Source organism: Notothenia rossii, assembly GCF_949606895.1.
Source record: "Notothenia rossii genome assembly, chromosome: 11".
NCBI lineage: Eukaryota > Metazoa > Chordata > Actinopteri > Perciformes > Nototheniidae > Notothenia > Notothenia rossii.
The window spans coordinates 36,053,505-36,068,787 of NC_136910.1; the positions used below are offsets into that span (position 1 = coordinate 36,053,505).

The 15,283-nt window shown below is 41.6% G+C and overlaps 1 protein-coding gene across 1 annotated transcript; it reads right to left on the minus strand.

The window, feature by feature from the left end:
• Positions 1-2,339: 2,339 nt before the first annotated feature.
• On the minus strand, positions 2,340-14,534 carry enc1 (ectodermal-neural cortex 1). The gene is made up of 3 exons (XM_079659134.1): positions 14,403-14,534; positions 7,344-9,160; positions 2,340-4,829 (listed from the first exon to the last, which is right to left on the minus strand). Exon 2 carries the CDS (start codon positions 9,152-9,154, stop codon positions 7,379-7,381), a length of 1,776 nt encoding a protein of 591 aa, XP_079515260.1. The 5' UTR covers positions 9,155-9,160; positions 14,403-14,534; the 3' UTR covers positions 2,340-4,829; positions 7,344-7,378.
• Between the last annotated feature and the right edge of the window lie 749 nt (positions 14,535-15,283).

Here is a 15,283-nt window from a genome sequence, read left to right on the forward strand (position 1 = left end):
GTAAATGGTCTGCAAAGGCTAAAATCCCAACTAGTTTACTCTCCCACACTGTCCTCACTGTGAGACAACAGAGGATTTCTTATTCTGATGTATACTGTAGCGAATGATGCTTTCACTAATATTTTCTACGTGCTTCTAAATCTGGACATGATTAATAACCGTGACATATATTGATAGTCGGCACAAACAGTGCATTGTAAGGACATCTGCAGCTAATTTTAAATGTACTGGAAAACGTCTCCTCTGTGTGTGTGCACACTTGCATGACTGAGTTACGGTTAATGCTGTGTTGCCAGGCGACTGCGACTTGTAGGTACATTGTTTTTATCACACTCGACCACACATACACACTTCCCACACAAAACACTAGACTGTTTCAGCCAAGCTATGCATAAGCTAACAGCACCCGGAGGATTCACAGCATTGAAGGGTTGAGCTATCAGGGGTATGTTCTGGGGGAGGGGTTCTTCCTGACGGACAGGAAATTCAACTTCCTGTCTTGATTAATGGGGGGACTGTTGGATCTCACAGGGGTTTCTCTGAGGGGCCTCCCACACACAGAGCTCCCACATTTCACCTTGTGCATGTCAACCATTTTCTTTCTCATCCGCCTGAGAAAATCTTATCTTGAAACAATACAGATAAGATTTCTAACAACATGTCAGCACGTATTGTGAAAGTGAAGAGTGTGTGTTTAATCCCCCCTCCCCCTCCAGTTAGTGTGTTTAGTTTGTGAGTGCATGAGGGTCTGGATCCAGTAAAACTGGTGTTTCTCAGGCTCATGTCACCGGTCAGCAGCCTTGTCAGGGAGAGGAATGTAAACTGTGGGCAGACTCCTGGAGGAATGCAGCAAGTGGCAGTGTGTTCTGCAGGCACTCTAATGGGATCTTAGACTTCTTACAAACCAGAGAGCGTCAGAAACAGAACGCTAACTGAAGAACCAGTGTTGGAGGAAGTAGTCAAATCCTTTACTTAATCATTGTTTTCATCTTTATTTAGCAATTAATCCTTATTTTTTGGTCAAAAAATTGTTAAAACGTAGTAATTGATGTCTTCAAACTACATATTTGTCTGAAAAACAATCCCAAAAACTAAAGACAGTCAGATCTGATATCAAAGAACAGCAAATCATAGTTGAGGTGCTAATAAAATCATATTTAGCATTTTGAATAATGAAGTACTTGTCCGATAAGAAAACATTTTCCATCTTAAAGATCTTAAAAATGTGTCCTCTTAAAGGCTTTCCTGCAAATGCAAATCGTAAGACGGTTGTAAAACCACTGGTAAACCAAGGTGGGGTATAAGGAATGTTAACTAAGGATCTTTTTTAATCCATTGGTTAAGTAAAAGACCAGTGGTCTTAAAATACTCCACTTCAAGTAAAAGTCCCGATTTCAAAGTGTTACTGAAGTAAAAGTACAAAAGTGTTATCATCAAAATATATTCATTCTGCACAATGGCCCATCCAGAATAATATAAAATACGGACGTATTGCCTGCTAAATATACTTCAAGTATCAAAAGTAAAAAGTACTCGTTATGCAGAATGGCTCCTTTCACAGTTTTATATTATTATGGTTATTATATTATCCTGTTTTTTTTTAAAGTATAGAGTATTTTTGTATTGTCAATGTGGACCAAATGTAGATACCTGAAACACCGTGTATAGTACTGCATTATACCACATCAGCATATCATGTGTTTTTATATGTAGAGAGTAGTGTTCAAATAAATGTTGTGGAGTACAATATTTGCCTCTGAAATGTAGCCAAGTGAAAGTATAAAGTAGCATTAAATGGAAATACTCAAGTAAAGTACAAATATGTCAAAGAGGTACTTAAGTACAATACTTGTGTAAATGTACTTAGTTACTTTCCTCCATTGGGAACCACTCTGCGATGTATTTCACTGATGAAAGTTTGAGAGGGGGTGTAGGGCAGTTAAAAGGGAGGCAGGTCAGGGAGGGCGAAAGGAGAGAGGTGCTTTTTGAGAGGTCGTGTTCTCCTCCAGCCCCCACAGTTTGCAGATAATGGCTGCCGTTGCCAAGGTGACTTGCCAGAGAAAGGAAAAGTATCTGGCTGTGTTTCGCCTGTTCTTGTGCAGGAAGCTTAGAAGCCAGAGGCACTGATAAGATGATTTCAGTCCCTCCTCCACAGAACAAAAGCTGTACGCATGATATACTGCCTTAAATACCTCAGGACACCCTGGCTGCTGCTTTCACTCCAAAGCTGCCTGAATATGTGAAACATGCAGTAATGAGAGCGCACCTTATGCTGTGTTCACGCTGCTTTTTCCTTTTAAACATAAATTATATCCATACTGAAGACAAAGACACAATGCTTTACAGTCAAGAGAAAAAAACTCTTATGTTTATTAGCCATGAATTTCACATTGTGAAAAAATGTACAAAATAATGCCATAAAAAAATTGAAATTAAACTCTTACATGACAAAGAAAATGAAACTGATACACATTGACAGTCAGTTCTGTCTAATTTTACATCATTATGCAAAGCGGGACACTGCGCTCCAATCTGAGCCAGCTGGATTTCCAGATAAATCCGAGGATAAGCGGAGGACAAGAGTAGAAATGGGAAGTGCCACTCGGCAATTAGGTGCAAATTGAGGGGGCATTCATTGCTCGCTGTTGCTAGGGAAACTTGCGCTCTATGGGAAAGCAATGCTCCTCTGATTGGTGGGGCCAGAGACCCTGTGCTCAGTGGTTGGAGGTGGTCAACATTATGAAGCCCCAAGGGTCTCCAAAGAAGTCCTGAAATTGCCAATAAAAGGAAAACATCTTTTGGGTGGCTTCAGGAACAGAGCAGGAATTTATAGAGCTGTTTTCCCACAGATTACATTTTTGTCATGAATCCACGAGGAAGGACGAAAAAAAAGTATACATATTCCACCAAAACATAACCTCTTACATTGAATTCAATGATCCCATTAATATTCAAATGTAAAACACCAAAGGTTCAGGCAGTTATAGAAAGACATACACACAGAAAACACTGATTTGAGTTACAAGTGTTATGCAAGTGTTTAAGACATTCTCTCTTTTTGGTCTTTAGGAACTTGCAATGTTGTTTTTTTCATATTTTTTCAATGTGCATTATTAACACTATGGCGAAAAGCACTGCGGTGTCTGCCTTTATCAATGCACAGCTTAATGGATTCAACTCTTTCTCAACCTAATGGTGAAGAAGACTGGGTTTACACCCCGATGAGTTAAGTTAACACATGTGACAGTCCTCCAGTTGTCCTTGAGACAGCTGGAGGAATGTCCCACTCTGAACCATGTCAGGGTTAGTTACAAGGTCACATACTGCACTTTCTCCAGGTTTGATACTTTCTTGATTTGTTGGTACTGTTTGGCCCCCCGACGGCACAATTTAAGACAGGCTAGGACCCAATAGTGAGCTTAAAAAGAACCTATCAAAAGGGATAATATTTCAACCCGTTCAGTCTTCCTATGTGGGCAGCAGCCTAAACTGATTCACCCCATCAGTAATCCTAGCCATTCTTCCTCTTCCACACTCTTTTAACTTTTTAAAAAACAAGTTCCTCCTGGTAAAGAATGAATTGTGCAAAATGCAGCCCGACTGAGATCAAATAAAACACAACACCTGGCCATGCATGACGCAAGCCGAACATACATTCACATAAGAATGCAGGCAGAGAAGAAATAAATAGGATCAAACATATTAAAATAACAGAGTAATCATCATTGTCATATAAATTAATACTACATTGCAGCGAGGTTTTAAAAAAAAGAAACTGATTAATTCTCAGTTCAGTTTAAGGTGACAATATTTCTGTGACAAGAGAAGGGTTCATGCCAGAGTTACTGAATCACTATGAGTGGACATGCTGTAGGAAGGTTAAGCGGTGACTCAGCAGACGAGCAACTGCTTTTTATCAGAACAACAGAAGCTGCGTTAAGTGTACAGCTGAATGTGACAGTTTTCTTTATGAATACCGCCTCTGTGTACAGTGGGTTGGTTAACCGGCACTCAGCGGGCGTTAATGCTTCGCTGCAAAACAGCAAACATGTAAGGTCGCAACCCCAAGCACCTCTCCACAGATCCCCTTCACCCTTCTCAACTTCAGCTGGTGTTGGTCGTCAACACCTCGCGGCTTGCAAGTGACAGCAAACGGCCAAAGCCTTCATGAGAGGAACACTTAAAGGTTTTCTTTTGTGTGTCAGAGCTGTTAAGAGAAACGTCTCTGAAAGAAGGAAAAAACAAGGGTCAAACAAAAGAGCTTATTAGAGGAGAGAAAGGGGGAGAATTGCTCCTTCATTGTGCCTTTTTTAAATCAGCTATATTCAGTCAGTTCCTCAGCACACCAACATTGCATTCTCCATCCCTCAATCTAAGTAGAACATCCATCATGCTATACATTGCAACCTCGATGAATAGAGTATTCTTTTTCTTCTTTTTTTATCATGGAGAAAAACATCAATACAGATCCGCACAAGCCTGTCATGACTAAATGGGAGAAATGCAGGCTGTGTTATGTTTGCAGTCCTCTATGGCAGCATGGAAGCAGGAGTCTGATATGCCATATGTACACAAGGTGATAGTTTGTGCCTCATGTAGCAAGCAGAATTTTGTTTGCGCGAGCTACTGTATGCCTCAGCTTCTTTCTCGGAAATGAAGGACGACATCATTCCAGTGAAAGTGTCCAGCTATTGTCCAGTTTCTGCCTCTTCTGCGACAACAAGATGAATGCGGGTGTCTGTACATCACTGCTTAGTTTCTCTTCTAGAGGAAGAGGATGTGTGCTTCTTCACAGTTGGAGTCCAGTAGATGATGCAAAACAGGGAGATCTGAGGGAGACAAAAGAATCATTTGTTAAATGGGTATGACGCCTTTAACTCAACAGTTAAAGGGTGACTTTTTAATTATTCAAAGTGAAAAGGAATCCTAGAAACAGAGGACAATACACGAGGCTCAGGCATACAGCTGCTTGGTTACTAGGCCTTTAAATGTTGATGTATCACATGATAGTATTGACCTCCATCATTTTTGTTGACCTCAATACTGTGTGAACATTCTTGTTTGTGCACACATTTTTGGATATTCTGGTATTGCATTTTTAGTTTGACTCTTAAACAATAATAATAATAATAATACATTTGATTTCTAAGCGCTTTTTCAGGTGCTCAAAGACACTGTGGTGGCATGTATTTGGTTTCTGGTACTTTGTTTTTTAACCTCCAAATATCTACAATTACATTCAGTCACCCCGGAAATAGGACTGCATTATCAACACGGAAGGCAGTCAAAAATACTTCGTTATTGTATTCTCTCAAAACCCACTAAATGCTTTCCAAAGGGAAAAAATCCAAAAAGGAAGTAACTCAGACAAGTTAGGATTGTTCCCCTGGGAAAAACCGAGAGAACTTCTTCTTTCTCTCAGCTACAATCTCCTTCTGTGAGGTCTAACATACTTCCTTCCCCTTTCATTCCTAAACAGTCGGCCTTCTTTTCCGTTCCTCCACATTTCGTCTTTTCAACGCCTTCAGTGAGGAGACTGTCAGTTGCCATGACAGGCAGGCGCACCAAAAACAAATTCAGTATTAAATAAGTAGCAGGATTATGTCCTTCACTGAGCACTGTGTTGCATTGGCTTAGAGATAGTTTAAACCTTCAGTCTACTCTCTCCTTTTCAGAGATGAGTCACTGAAAAGAAAGGGAATAATAAGTCTTAACAAATATTTCATCCTGTGGAGAGTGGAGGAACATCACAGTATGTGGAGCTGCTCTGCTGCTTCCTGGCATTATCACATGTGAAACTGTGCCTTTGCTGGACAGCTGGGGAGTCATTCTTCTTCTCTCATTGGCTTTCTCAGGAGCTTAGAGCCCCGAGCCATTTTAATAAATACAGCAAATTGAGAAAGACTGCCTGCATGGGTATGTGTGGGGGCAACAGTGTGGGGTGTAGCGATAGTTTGATGTGATTTGATCATGAGCCTGCAGCATGCAGAACGACCCGCTTTGCCAGCTGACTACCCAATGCCCCACATGCGTCTGGCCTGATCATCATCAGAGCAGGAGAGCAGGGTTACATTGAGGTAAAGAAGACATACATGGAGGCAGAAGAGACACTAGAGTATCACAGGAAATGTTCAGACCACCGCTAACAAGGGCTGAGGGGGAGGAGGTGTACGATTCTCCCTCCTCACTTCCTTTCCTGCCACATCTCTGTCACCTCTGATGAATGGTTTCCGACACTGCATGAGTCGCCGGCCTGCCTTCCCTCTCACCGCCGTAAAGACCATAACCTCGTCAAAGGAAGGCGGGAGAGAGTGGATTATCCTTGCCAGGGTGTTGTAGCCTGCTGGTGTGTGGCTTGTCTAATTGGTAGACCCCCATTTCCCTCTTAGAGGGATTTCCCCCACAGGAGCAATAAAAGTATCCTATTCTCTTTCAATTACCCTCTCTGTCCTTCAGCCCATCCCCACATCAGCATAACTCACTTAACTAACACACACAAGCCCCCATCAATCCCCCCACCCTGCCTGCGCTAGAGCTCCTTTCTCGCTTCTTCTGAGAATACTCCACTTACGTACTGTCAGTGTTTCTCTTATTCTGAAAATATGAGACACCCAACAGCAACACACATACCAACATCAATGCAGGGTATCACAGATTGTCATATATGTTGAAAAATGTGCAAATACAGCCTACATCAATGTTTTATGGATTGCATTTTTAAATATGTTTGACCTATTTATCTCTGTGTCTCTGCCAGATTAGAAGCATCACTGCCAACCTGATTCTGTTTATGTGGGGTGAAGTGTGAAAATGAAATATATGCCAATATATTTGCTTATATTCATTATTATTATTATTATTATTATTATTATTATTATATAAATACGCTGTATATATTCAAGATATGGAATACTTATATTTGAATCTGCCTCAAAAACACCCCATTGATTTGGCTGTAATTAATTAACAAACAAAAACTGTGCACACTTTAAGAATGCAAATGCACATCAATGTTGCACCGTTAGCTAAAGAAAAAAAACCTGTCAAACTGTTACTGCCTTGGTATTATATAGAAGACAGACTCACTATGGGCAGTTTAAAAGGCTGCAGGAATAGAGCTTTTATCCCATTCTTCTTACTTGGCAAAAGTAGCCTTGAGCGGCTAACCACATGCAGAGATGAGAAGTGGGCTACATAAGTCTGGTAAACTAATTTCCCAAACTCTAGATTGTTTTCATTTCGAAATTTGTAGTCTTCAGACCCAACTTTATGCCAATTATTTTTGACATATTTACCCCCCAAGACCTATAAACAGACAAAGAAAAGTGAGATGTCAAACTTACCTCATTGAGAGGGTGTAGGAAGAGGGTTTTGTGGCTCAAGCGGGCAGATGCTTCCAGGTGCTGACGAAAGCAGTGGGAATGAGTGAGTATGGCACAGTAGTGATGCTGTTCCAAGCATCCAGCGTGGGGTCATAGCAGTCCAGAGTTTTACACCGCTGTGTGCCAAAGTACCCACCCACAACGTACAGTTTATTTCCCGACGCCACAGCCTGGCAGCTCATGCGCTTGGCCGTCACGTCGCCAACTTTAGTCCACTGGTAGCTGTCACTGCTGAACTTATAAGCCGAGCATGCAGAGAACTCTGTGTCCCCGCCCATGACGAAGATCTGGTTTCCCAGCACGGCAGCGGCTGTGTAGCGCCAGGGCTGCGGGCAGGATGCGGGTACAGACCATCGGTTCTCCTGCGGATCGTAGCACTGCACCTTGGGCAGCTTGTCGTGGGTGACGCTGGTTCCTCCGAAGGCAAAGAGCTTGAGCTTGACGCTGACCACCGCTGCATTGCTCACACCCTCTCTCAAAGGAGCCACCATTGTCCACTTGTTCGCCACTGGGTCGAACTGCTCCACCTGTTTGAGAGATACCGATGGAGAGGCTGGAAGGCAGCCGGTGGCAGCTGTGTGGCCTCCCACCACGTAGAGGCAGTGTTTCAGCTCCGCAGAGCCATGGCCAAACCTGGCAATGAGCATGGGTGCCGCCTTCGACCATTCCTCTTGGACGGTGTCATAGACCCACACATCTTTGGATACACCATTCTCTGAACCTCTGCCACCGGTGATGTACACATTACAGCCAATGGCGCAGGCGCTGAACTCCTTCCTGGGGCTGGGGATGTCAGACTTGGGGATGATCTCTTTGGCTTTCTGGTCTACCAGGTACAACTTGTCACACATGAAAGTCTGCCCTCCCAGAAGAAAGAGGGCATGGCTGGTCTTCCTTGGTCGGGCACAAGGGCTGTTAACCACGCCATCGTTCTGCAGGATCTTCAGCTTACAGCGGATAGCTTCATCCACCAGCTCCTTGCTCTTAGGCTGGGCGTTGATCAGCTCTTCTGTAGAAACGTTCTCCATGAGAAAGATGGCGGGCAGCAGGGCCAGGCGGACCGTTCTCAGGAGCTCTGGAAGGTGGCAGTGCCTGTTTTCCAGGTCGTAGTTGATCCAGTTAAGGGCCGCCTCATAGACCAGTCTCTCATCTTCTGTCTCTAGCTCCTCATGGGACAAAAGCTGCACCACCATATCTTTGGGCAGTTGGAGGAAGTCCTCTGTCTTGCAAATAGTGGGAAAGTTGCTGAGGCACATTCCCCAGGAGAGCTCTGACAGCTTGATGCACTGGTGGGCGTCAGACAGCAACAGCATGCCAAGGCAGTTAGACGGGTGCAGGTTTCTCTCCAGGAATTCAGCGCAGGCATCCCGGATGTCCTGAAACTCCAGCATGTCCCCAGCCTCCAGTAGAGACTCTGCGTTTTCCTCATTGATGACCACACGTGATGAGTAGGCGTAATCCAGCAGAAGCTCTAACACCTCCGGGTGAAGGGAGTCACGGAAGTCGACCTCGCTGGCCTGACTCTCCCTCAGCCCGCCGCTGAACATGGCCTCAAAGTAGCGGCTGCAGGCGGCCAGCACGGCGCGGTGGCATGGGAAAGAGCGGCTCCCCGCATGAAGCAGGACGTCTGTGAAGAGCCGCTGCTGCCTCAGAGAGTTGAGGTGCATCAGCACACTGTCCGCATAGGAGGACTTGTGGAACAGGTAGATGTTCATCGAGCCGGTGCTGGCTCGGGATTTCCGGTTCTCATGGACACACACAGACATTTTCATTGAATCCTGAAAAAGAAAAGACAAGATTTCTTAAATACGTTTTATAATGAAAGTCCATTCAGATGTGTTGCCCCCACAAATAGAATCAAATTCTGTGGGAAACACTGCCATTACACAAGATTATTCAATGTTTTGCTGAGTAGAGGATTGGGTTCAGGTTAAGTTTTGTGTTCATGTGGTTTTTGTCTTTTCAAACAGGAGGTAAATTAAATGGTTTCAAATTAATTTCTTGGCTTTACTGTCGGTGCTCGTTCACTCGTTGAGTTCACAATCATCTTTCGTTTTTTATCTTGAAGTTGCTACGATCATAAGCTGATAGGGTCCTTCTTACTGACTCAAAGTAAAGACAGTCGAACAAAGAGCGCAACCCCCTTCAACATCAGCTAAAGGGGTGCCTTTGATGTGTCAGTAAGACAACAAGAGCAAACTCCTCTAAGTAAAATTACACACATCAATGATATCTGCTTGGTGAAGAACATTTTGAGAGTTTAGCACCATGATATTGAGTTTCCCGTAACGAGGAAGCAAGTTTCAATAATGATATAGAAACCTGTTCCCGTCAAGACACAGTTTAAGGGAGGAAATTGGATGATTATAGTGTTATGAGAAATGATGTTCTATATTGGATCCATCTATATTCACTGAAGAAGTGTTATTGCCTAATCTCAGCCATGACACTGGGATATTGATGCTGAAATATTGCGTTTTGCAACTGTAATATCCATATTATGATGATGATGTGCCTTTTTGGTGAGTATTGCAATCCTTCCCCAGAGATACATTAAGCAAGAGATCCGTGATTACAAGTTGCACAACAGCAGACGCCTGGGAGTTATGAAGGTCAAGTAGATAACTATTGTCTTCTCACACTACCAAGAGGCTTTTCTGCTTCAAACCCCAAGCAGCACTAATCCCCTTCTTTTAGAGAAACCATGATTTACAAGTAAGTCTCTCTTTGCAGAGGTCTTTATAAAGTGAGGAGAGAAGGAGACAGCGGGACTCCTTTAAGCCTCTGAGTAATGCACAGAATTGACTCCACTCCCCTCCAGAAAGTCACAGCCTATCTTCACTGTCCTTGCCCTGTCTTCGCTCAGAACTCACATTCATTTGAACCAGTTTCTAGGATTGTCAAAAGGGTCTGGCACTATGTTTCGACAGGTAATGTGTCCCTGAATGACCTAGTAAATCACTCCAAATGATTTAAGGAGTTGTAGAAGTTTGCTTCCTTTGAAAGTATATATACTTAAAGAAAAATGATACTTCCAAAATCTGCCGTTTACATATCCAAACCGGCATGAGATGTTTCTAGTTTTCTCAAATAGTTATCAGCTTCAGTCATTTCAGCTTGGTTCTTTTTTAAAGGTGTTTCACCTAGTGTCTCTGGCATTTTACACCTTACATAAAGTGTTTCTTGTCAACTAAAACTTCAAGATTTAAAGAGTTCAAAAGATCCCAGATGTCATAAGTGATCTACAACCTCGCTGCAAAAATGAGAGTTTCCATTTTCTTTACATTGCATCATCTGCTCATGGTCCTCAGAATGCTGCTTCATGAATAGACAATCAGGTGTGACCCACACTAACAATTGAAAATTCATTGCTGAGCTGTGTTGTTCAATCCTTTATCTTCAACCAAATGTTATTTTTATGTTACAAGTTCCTGGGAAATGACGAAATCCAGTTAAACTAACTTCCAAAACCAGCTGCAACCCAGACTGGCCGTTTGGCTACAGCTGTCATAGGGAAAACACAACCTGTGTTAGCAAAAGGTATTTAAACCACTTGCATTGCATTCCAATCTAAGCCTTTAAAACACTCAAAACAGGTCAGGAAGCTTGCAAGGATAGAAGATAACTTGTTTTAATCCTATATGAAGCTACAACCATGAGTACATTCTCAGGAAAAATACCATGTATTTTGAGGATCGAATATTCATAAAATGTCAGAAAATAAAGTTTTCAGCTCTTCAGATAGTATTTAGTATTAGTAGTATTATAAAGTAGTATTTCCTAATTTTTTTCTGCTTTAATCATATTAATATTTATGTCATTGTTTTTTGTAATGATTAAACAAGACATTCAAAGACACAACCTTGGACCTTTTGAGGAATAAGTAATTCATTTGCAGATTATTCTATGATGAAAATAATTGTTAGTTGCAGTCTTATGGAAGTGCTATAATAAGAAAGTGTGTGTGTTACCATTCTTTACAAGCCAATTTTAATATGTTTTGAAAAGCCTCAAACAATATTACTTGGAATAGTTTGACATTTAGTACAGGCATTTAATTACATTCCCATAAAAAAAACGAATTCTCCATCTCATTATGGTCGCAGTTTTAAACAAGTGGTTAACGGTTTAAATTGCAACTAAACAAAAATACCAAAACAACGACTAAAATGACTAGCTTTGGTTTAGAAAATGGTCATGGTTTGGTTTAAAATAGCATATTACTTTTGATACATTATTTAATTTGATGACATAACAAATATAATTCCATGTTGGTTTTTAATTTCACGTTAATATCATTATTCAGTTTAAAGCCATGCAGTAGTTATGTTAAACATAGTTAAATGTATTTCTCATGTAAAGTATTCCATTTAGAAGTTTTGTTCATCCAACACACTGTACTTTAATGATAATAATAAGAACAAGATCTTCCTTTATCACAAGTTGATTAAATACAAATCCAACGGCAGCCTTGGTTCAACAGGAGTTATTGCATTCCAGCTATGGCTCAGCTATAATGAGAATACCTTAGCCTGCTCTCACACCTGCAAACATCACCTCCCACACACACACACACACACACACACACACACACACACACACACACACACACACACACACACACACACACACACACACACACACACACACACACACACACACACACACACACACACACACACACACACACACACACACACACACACACACACACACACACACACACACACAGAGAGAGAGAGTACTGATGCTGCAGTATGCATGTTTGTTAATTGTAAGTTGTAAGTGGCTTGATTTGAATAAGTGGCCCTAATAAATCACCACTTGGAGGAGGTTTTGCAGATACTAATAATTAGCATGTTAACAAAATAACCTCCAGTTGTCAGGTCACTATCTGACTGGCAGATAAACACTTCAATTCACTTCTGCCAGTGAAACAGTTGAGGACAAATCAACAGATGTGATCAAATGATGCAGTATGATAATGCTTTGCTTGTAGGAGGAATAGTGAAAATACAATGATTTCATATTTATTTAAAACATTTCTGCATTACTGAAGGTGTTTTGCATTTATTTAACACCAAACAAAGTTGTCCTTGGATGAACGTGCTCACTCATTCATACAGTGAGTGCAGTGCAGCTGAACAAAGAGAAGAAGAGCAGAGATTTATGCTATTTGCATATTAAAGGATAAAGCCTGGATTAACAACTAAACCTGCAGGACCTGAAAACCCTGTGTTCTTTTATTTGTAATTTAAATTGGAATGGTCCTTTTGTTATAAATGTGCTTGTCCACGGCATCGGCCCTCCTGTAGGCATGATTTAATAAATGCCAATAGCATCTGATCGGACCTTGAATAGTTTCAGAATAAAAAATCATAAATGTTTTTTAACTCTGGTTTATATTGTATTCCAGTTCGTCCATTGTTCGGACTCGGATTTTGAAAGAAGTAAATAAATTCACTTTACTATGTCCCTATTTCTGGCATTTTGTTATCTCGTAATTGTTTGGTTAAATCCTGGAAGATGAATGCAAAATGAAAATTATTGATATTATTTGTGGACCATCAAGGAAAACATTTGTTGACAACTTTGCTTAACTGTTGTCACTGGCTGTCAGTCTTATATCTCCTCTTGAAATGAAAGTTTACCAATGCCGTAAATAAGAAAAAAAATCTTCAAGTTTGTAATCTTGAAAAAGTAATACCCTAACATTTTGGTCACCCTACCTCGGTTTACATGTGGATTTACAATGGTATTACGTGTTGCATTACTTCTATGAGGGAAAGTATATGAGAAGACTTCGAGGCACTAGGTTGGATATTTTTTTCTTATCTGAAAATTGTTTCATTATCCAAAAGCGCTACACATCCTCTTCTCACCTTCTCAAATATGAGGATGTGTTGCTTTTCTTTGTCTCATATCATGAGTCGGACGACCTTTATGTTTTGGGAGTGTTTGTCAGACAAATGTGTAGTGTGAAGACATCACCCACTAAATTGGAAAATATTTTAGACCAAAAAAAAATTAACCAACTAATTAAAGAAAATAAGATTAATTGCTAATTAATGATGAAAATATTTATTAAATGCCAATTACATTTGGTTGCAGACCTCAAATCAATACTTATAATCATTATCATCTATAAAAAAATAAGTGCTAATGGTATTGTTACTCCCCTATCTATGTTATGTCCCAGTAACAGAGTGCATTCACACCGACGTGCCCTGAGAGGAGGAAAATATGCCATCAGTGTGAGAGCGAGCGCTTGGCTGGATGTCTGTGAGATTTGTCATCCTCACAGAAAACAGATCCACAGCCACAGAGCAGCAGAGCACATACATGCACACTCACTAAGCACTCAGTTAAAAAAGAAACAGCCATGCCGCCTCTGGTCTCTCTATCTGAGGCCTGGCTGCAGTCTGTTTAAAATCATTGCCAGGTGTTCACAGTCAACCATGGACGCAGGAAGAGGGATTGGTGGGAGAGACGTCTAAAGTAAACACAAGGCCAGATCTGTGCATCTGCCACTTGGAGGGGGAAGAAATAATTAAGCAAGATGCAGAACATGGGGACACAGCCAGCAGCTATTGATCTGCATGTCGGCATCAATCCTAATCTCAAATGTATAGACCAACCCCAAGTGTCCACACACATCTGAGCAAGATTTGTACCAAAGCCCCATGCCTGCACTGAGAAAATAGTGTTGATCATCACCAAGAAGAGCGTGTCACACCTGATGTCGCCTTCAACAGATGCAAAACATCTCGAGCATGCAGGGATGAGAGGCCGAAGAGAGCACAAAGGACTGAAATGGAATCTCATGAAAATAAAGACAATCGATACCAAATGATAGCTATATTCTCTTAATAAAGGAATGTCAACAACAATCTTTTGTCCATAAGCCTGCTTTCTGTTGCGCTTTCTCTGCCACAAAACCGGAGTTTTCCTTTATTAAAAAGGAATGTTACAATACAATAATAAGCTATAACGGGAGATGTGAGTAATTGTTCAATTTACCTCTTTGGGTGAAAGCAGGAGTTCATTTGTGTCCGCAGTATCCCTCGAACATGCCACTTCTGACAGAGCCACGATGCCGCCTTGCGCTCGGGAGTCACAACTCCTTGGTAATTTCCGATAAACTGCTGGCGAATAATCAGGGAGGATGAGGACGGTTCTGTCAGATAACGCGCAACAGTGTGTAGAAAATCTGGAAATGTCAGTATAGATAAAGGAACCGTAAAAATGAACGTGCTTTAGAGTAGAGGATGAGCTGTTTGGAGGCGGCTGATCGGCTCCTGTGTGGCGGTGCGGCTCCTGCGCTCCCAGTCCTCCTCACTGGATCAATGGGTGTGTTTACAACGAGAGGGGGAGGACCGGCACCGCGCAGGAAATGAAGAGAGGTGGCGGGGTGGGGGGAGAATGCAAAAAGATGTGGAGGTCTCCCAAGGCAGAAGTTTCCTCCCACGCACATTAACAAACACATCTCCGTCTGATGTAGGTTCTTTAGGTTTAAATATTTCAAACTACACAATTTCATAAGCCTCAACTCAGGAACCTTTTAACAGTATAGTGCGAAATATCTATACTTTACTACTAATAAAGAAAGGGGAAAGTACTTTTTAAAGTAACAATGTTACTACTTTCTTGAGTGGCCAATTCCCATTTGTTGTGCTTGTTTATATCCGATTCCATGTATTTCAGAAGGGATGATGTACCTTTAACTTTACTACATCAGATTTAGATAATATAATACCAAATCAAAGAAAAAACACCTTTGGGTTGAACTCAAGGCATCAACGTATGGTGGGGGTAGCTCAGTCCACTGGGACAGGTTCAAGTCCTGAAACGACAGAGGGGCCCCTGAGCAAAGCATTGTTCCTACACTGCTCCCTGGGTGC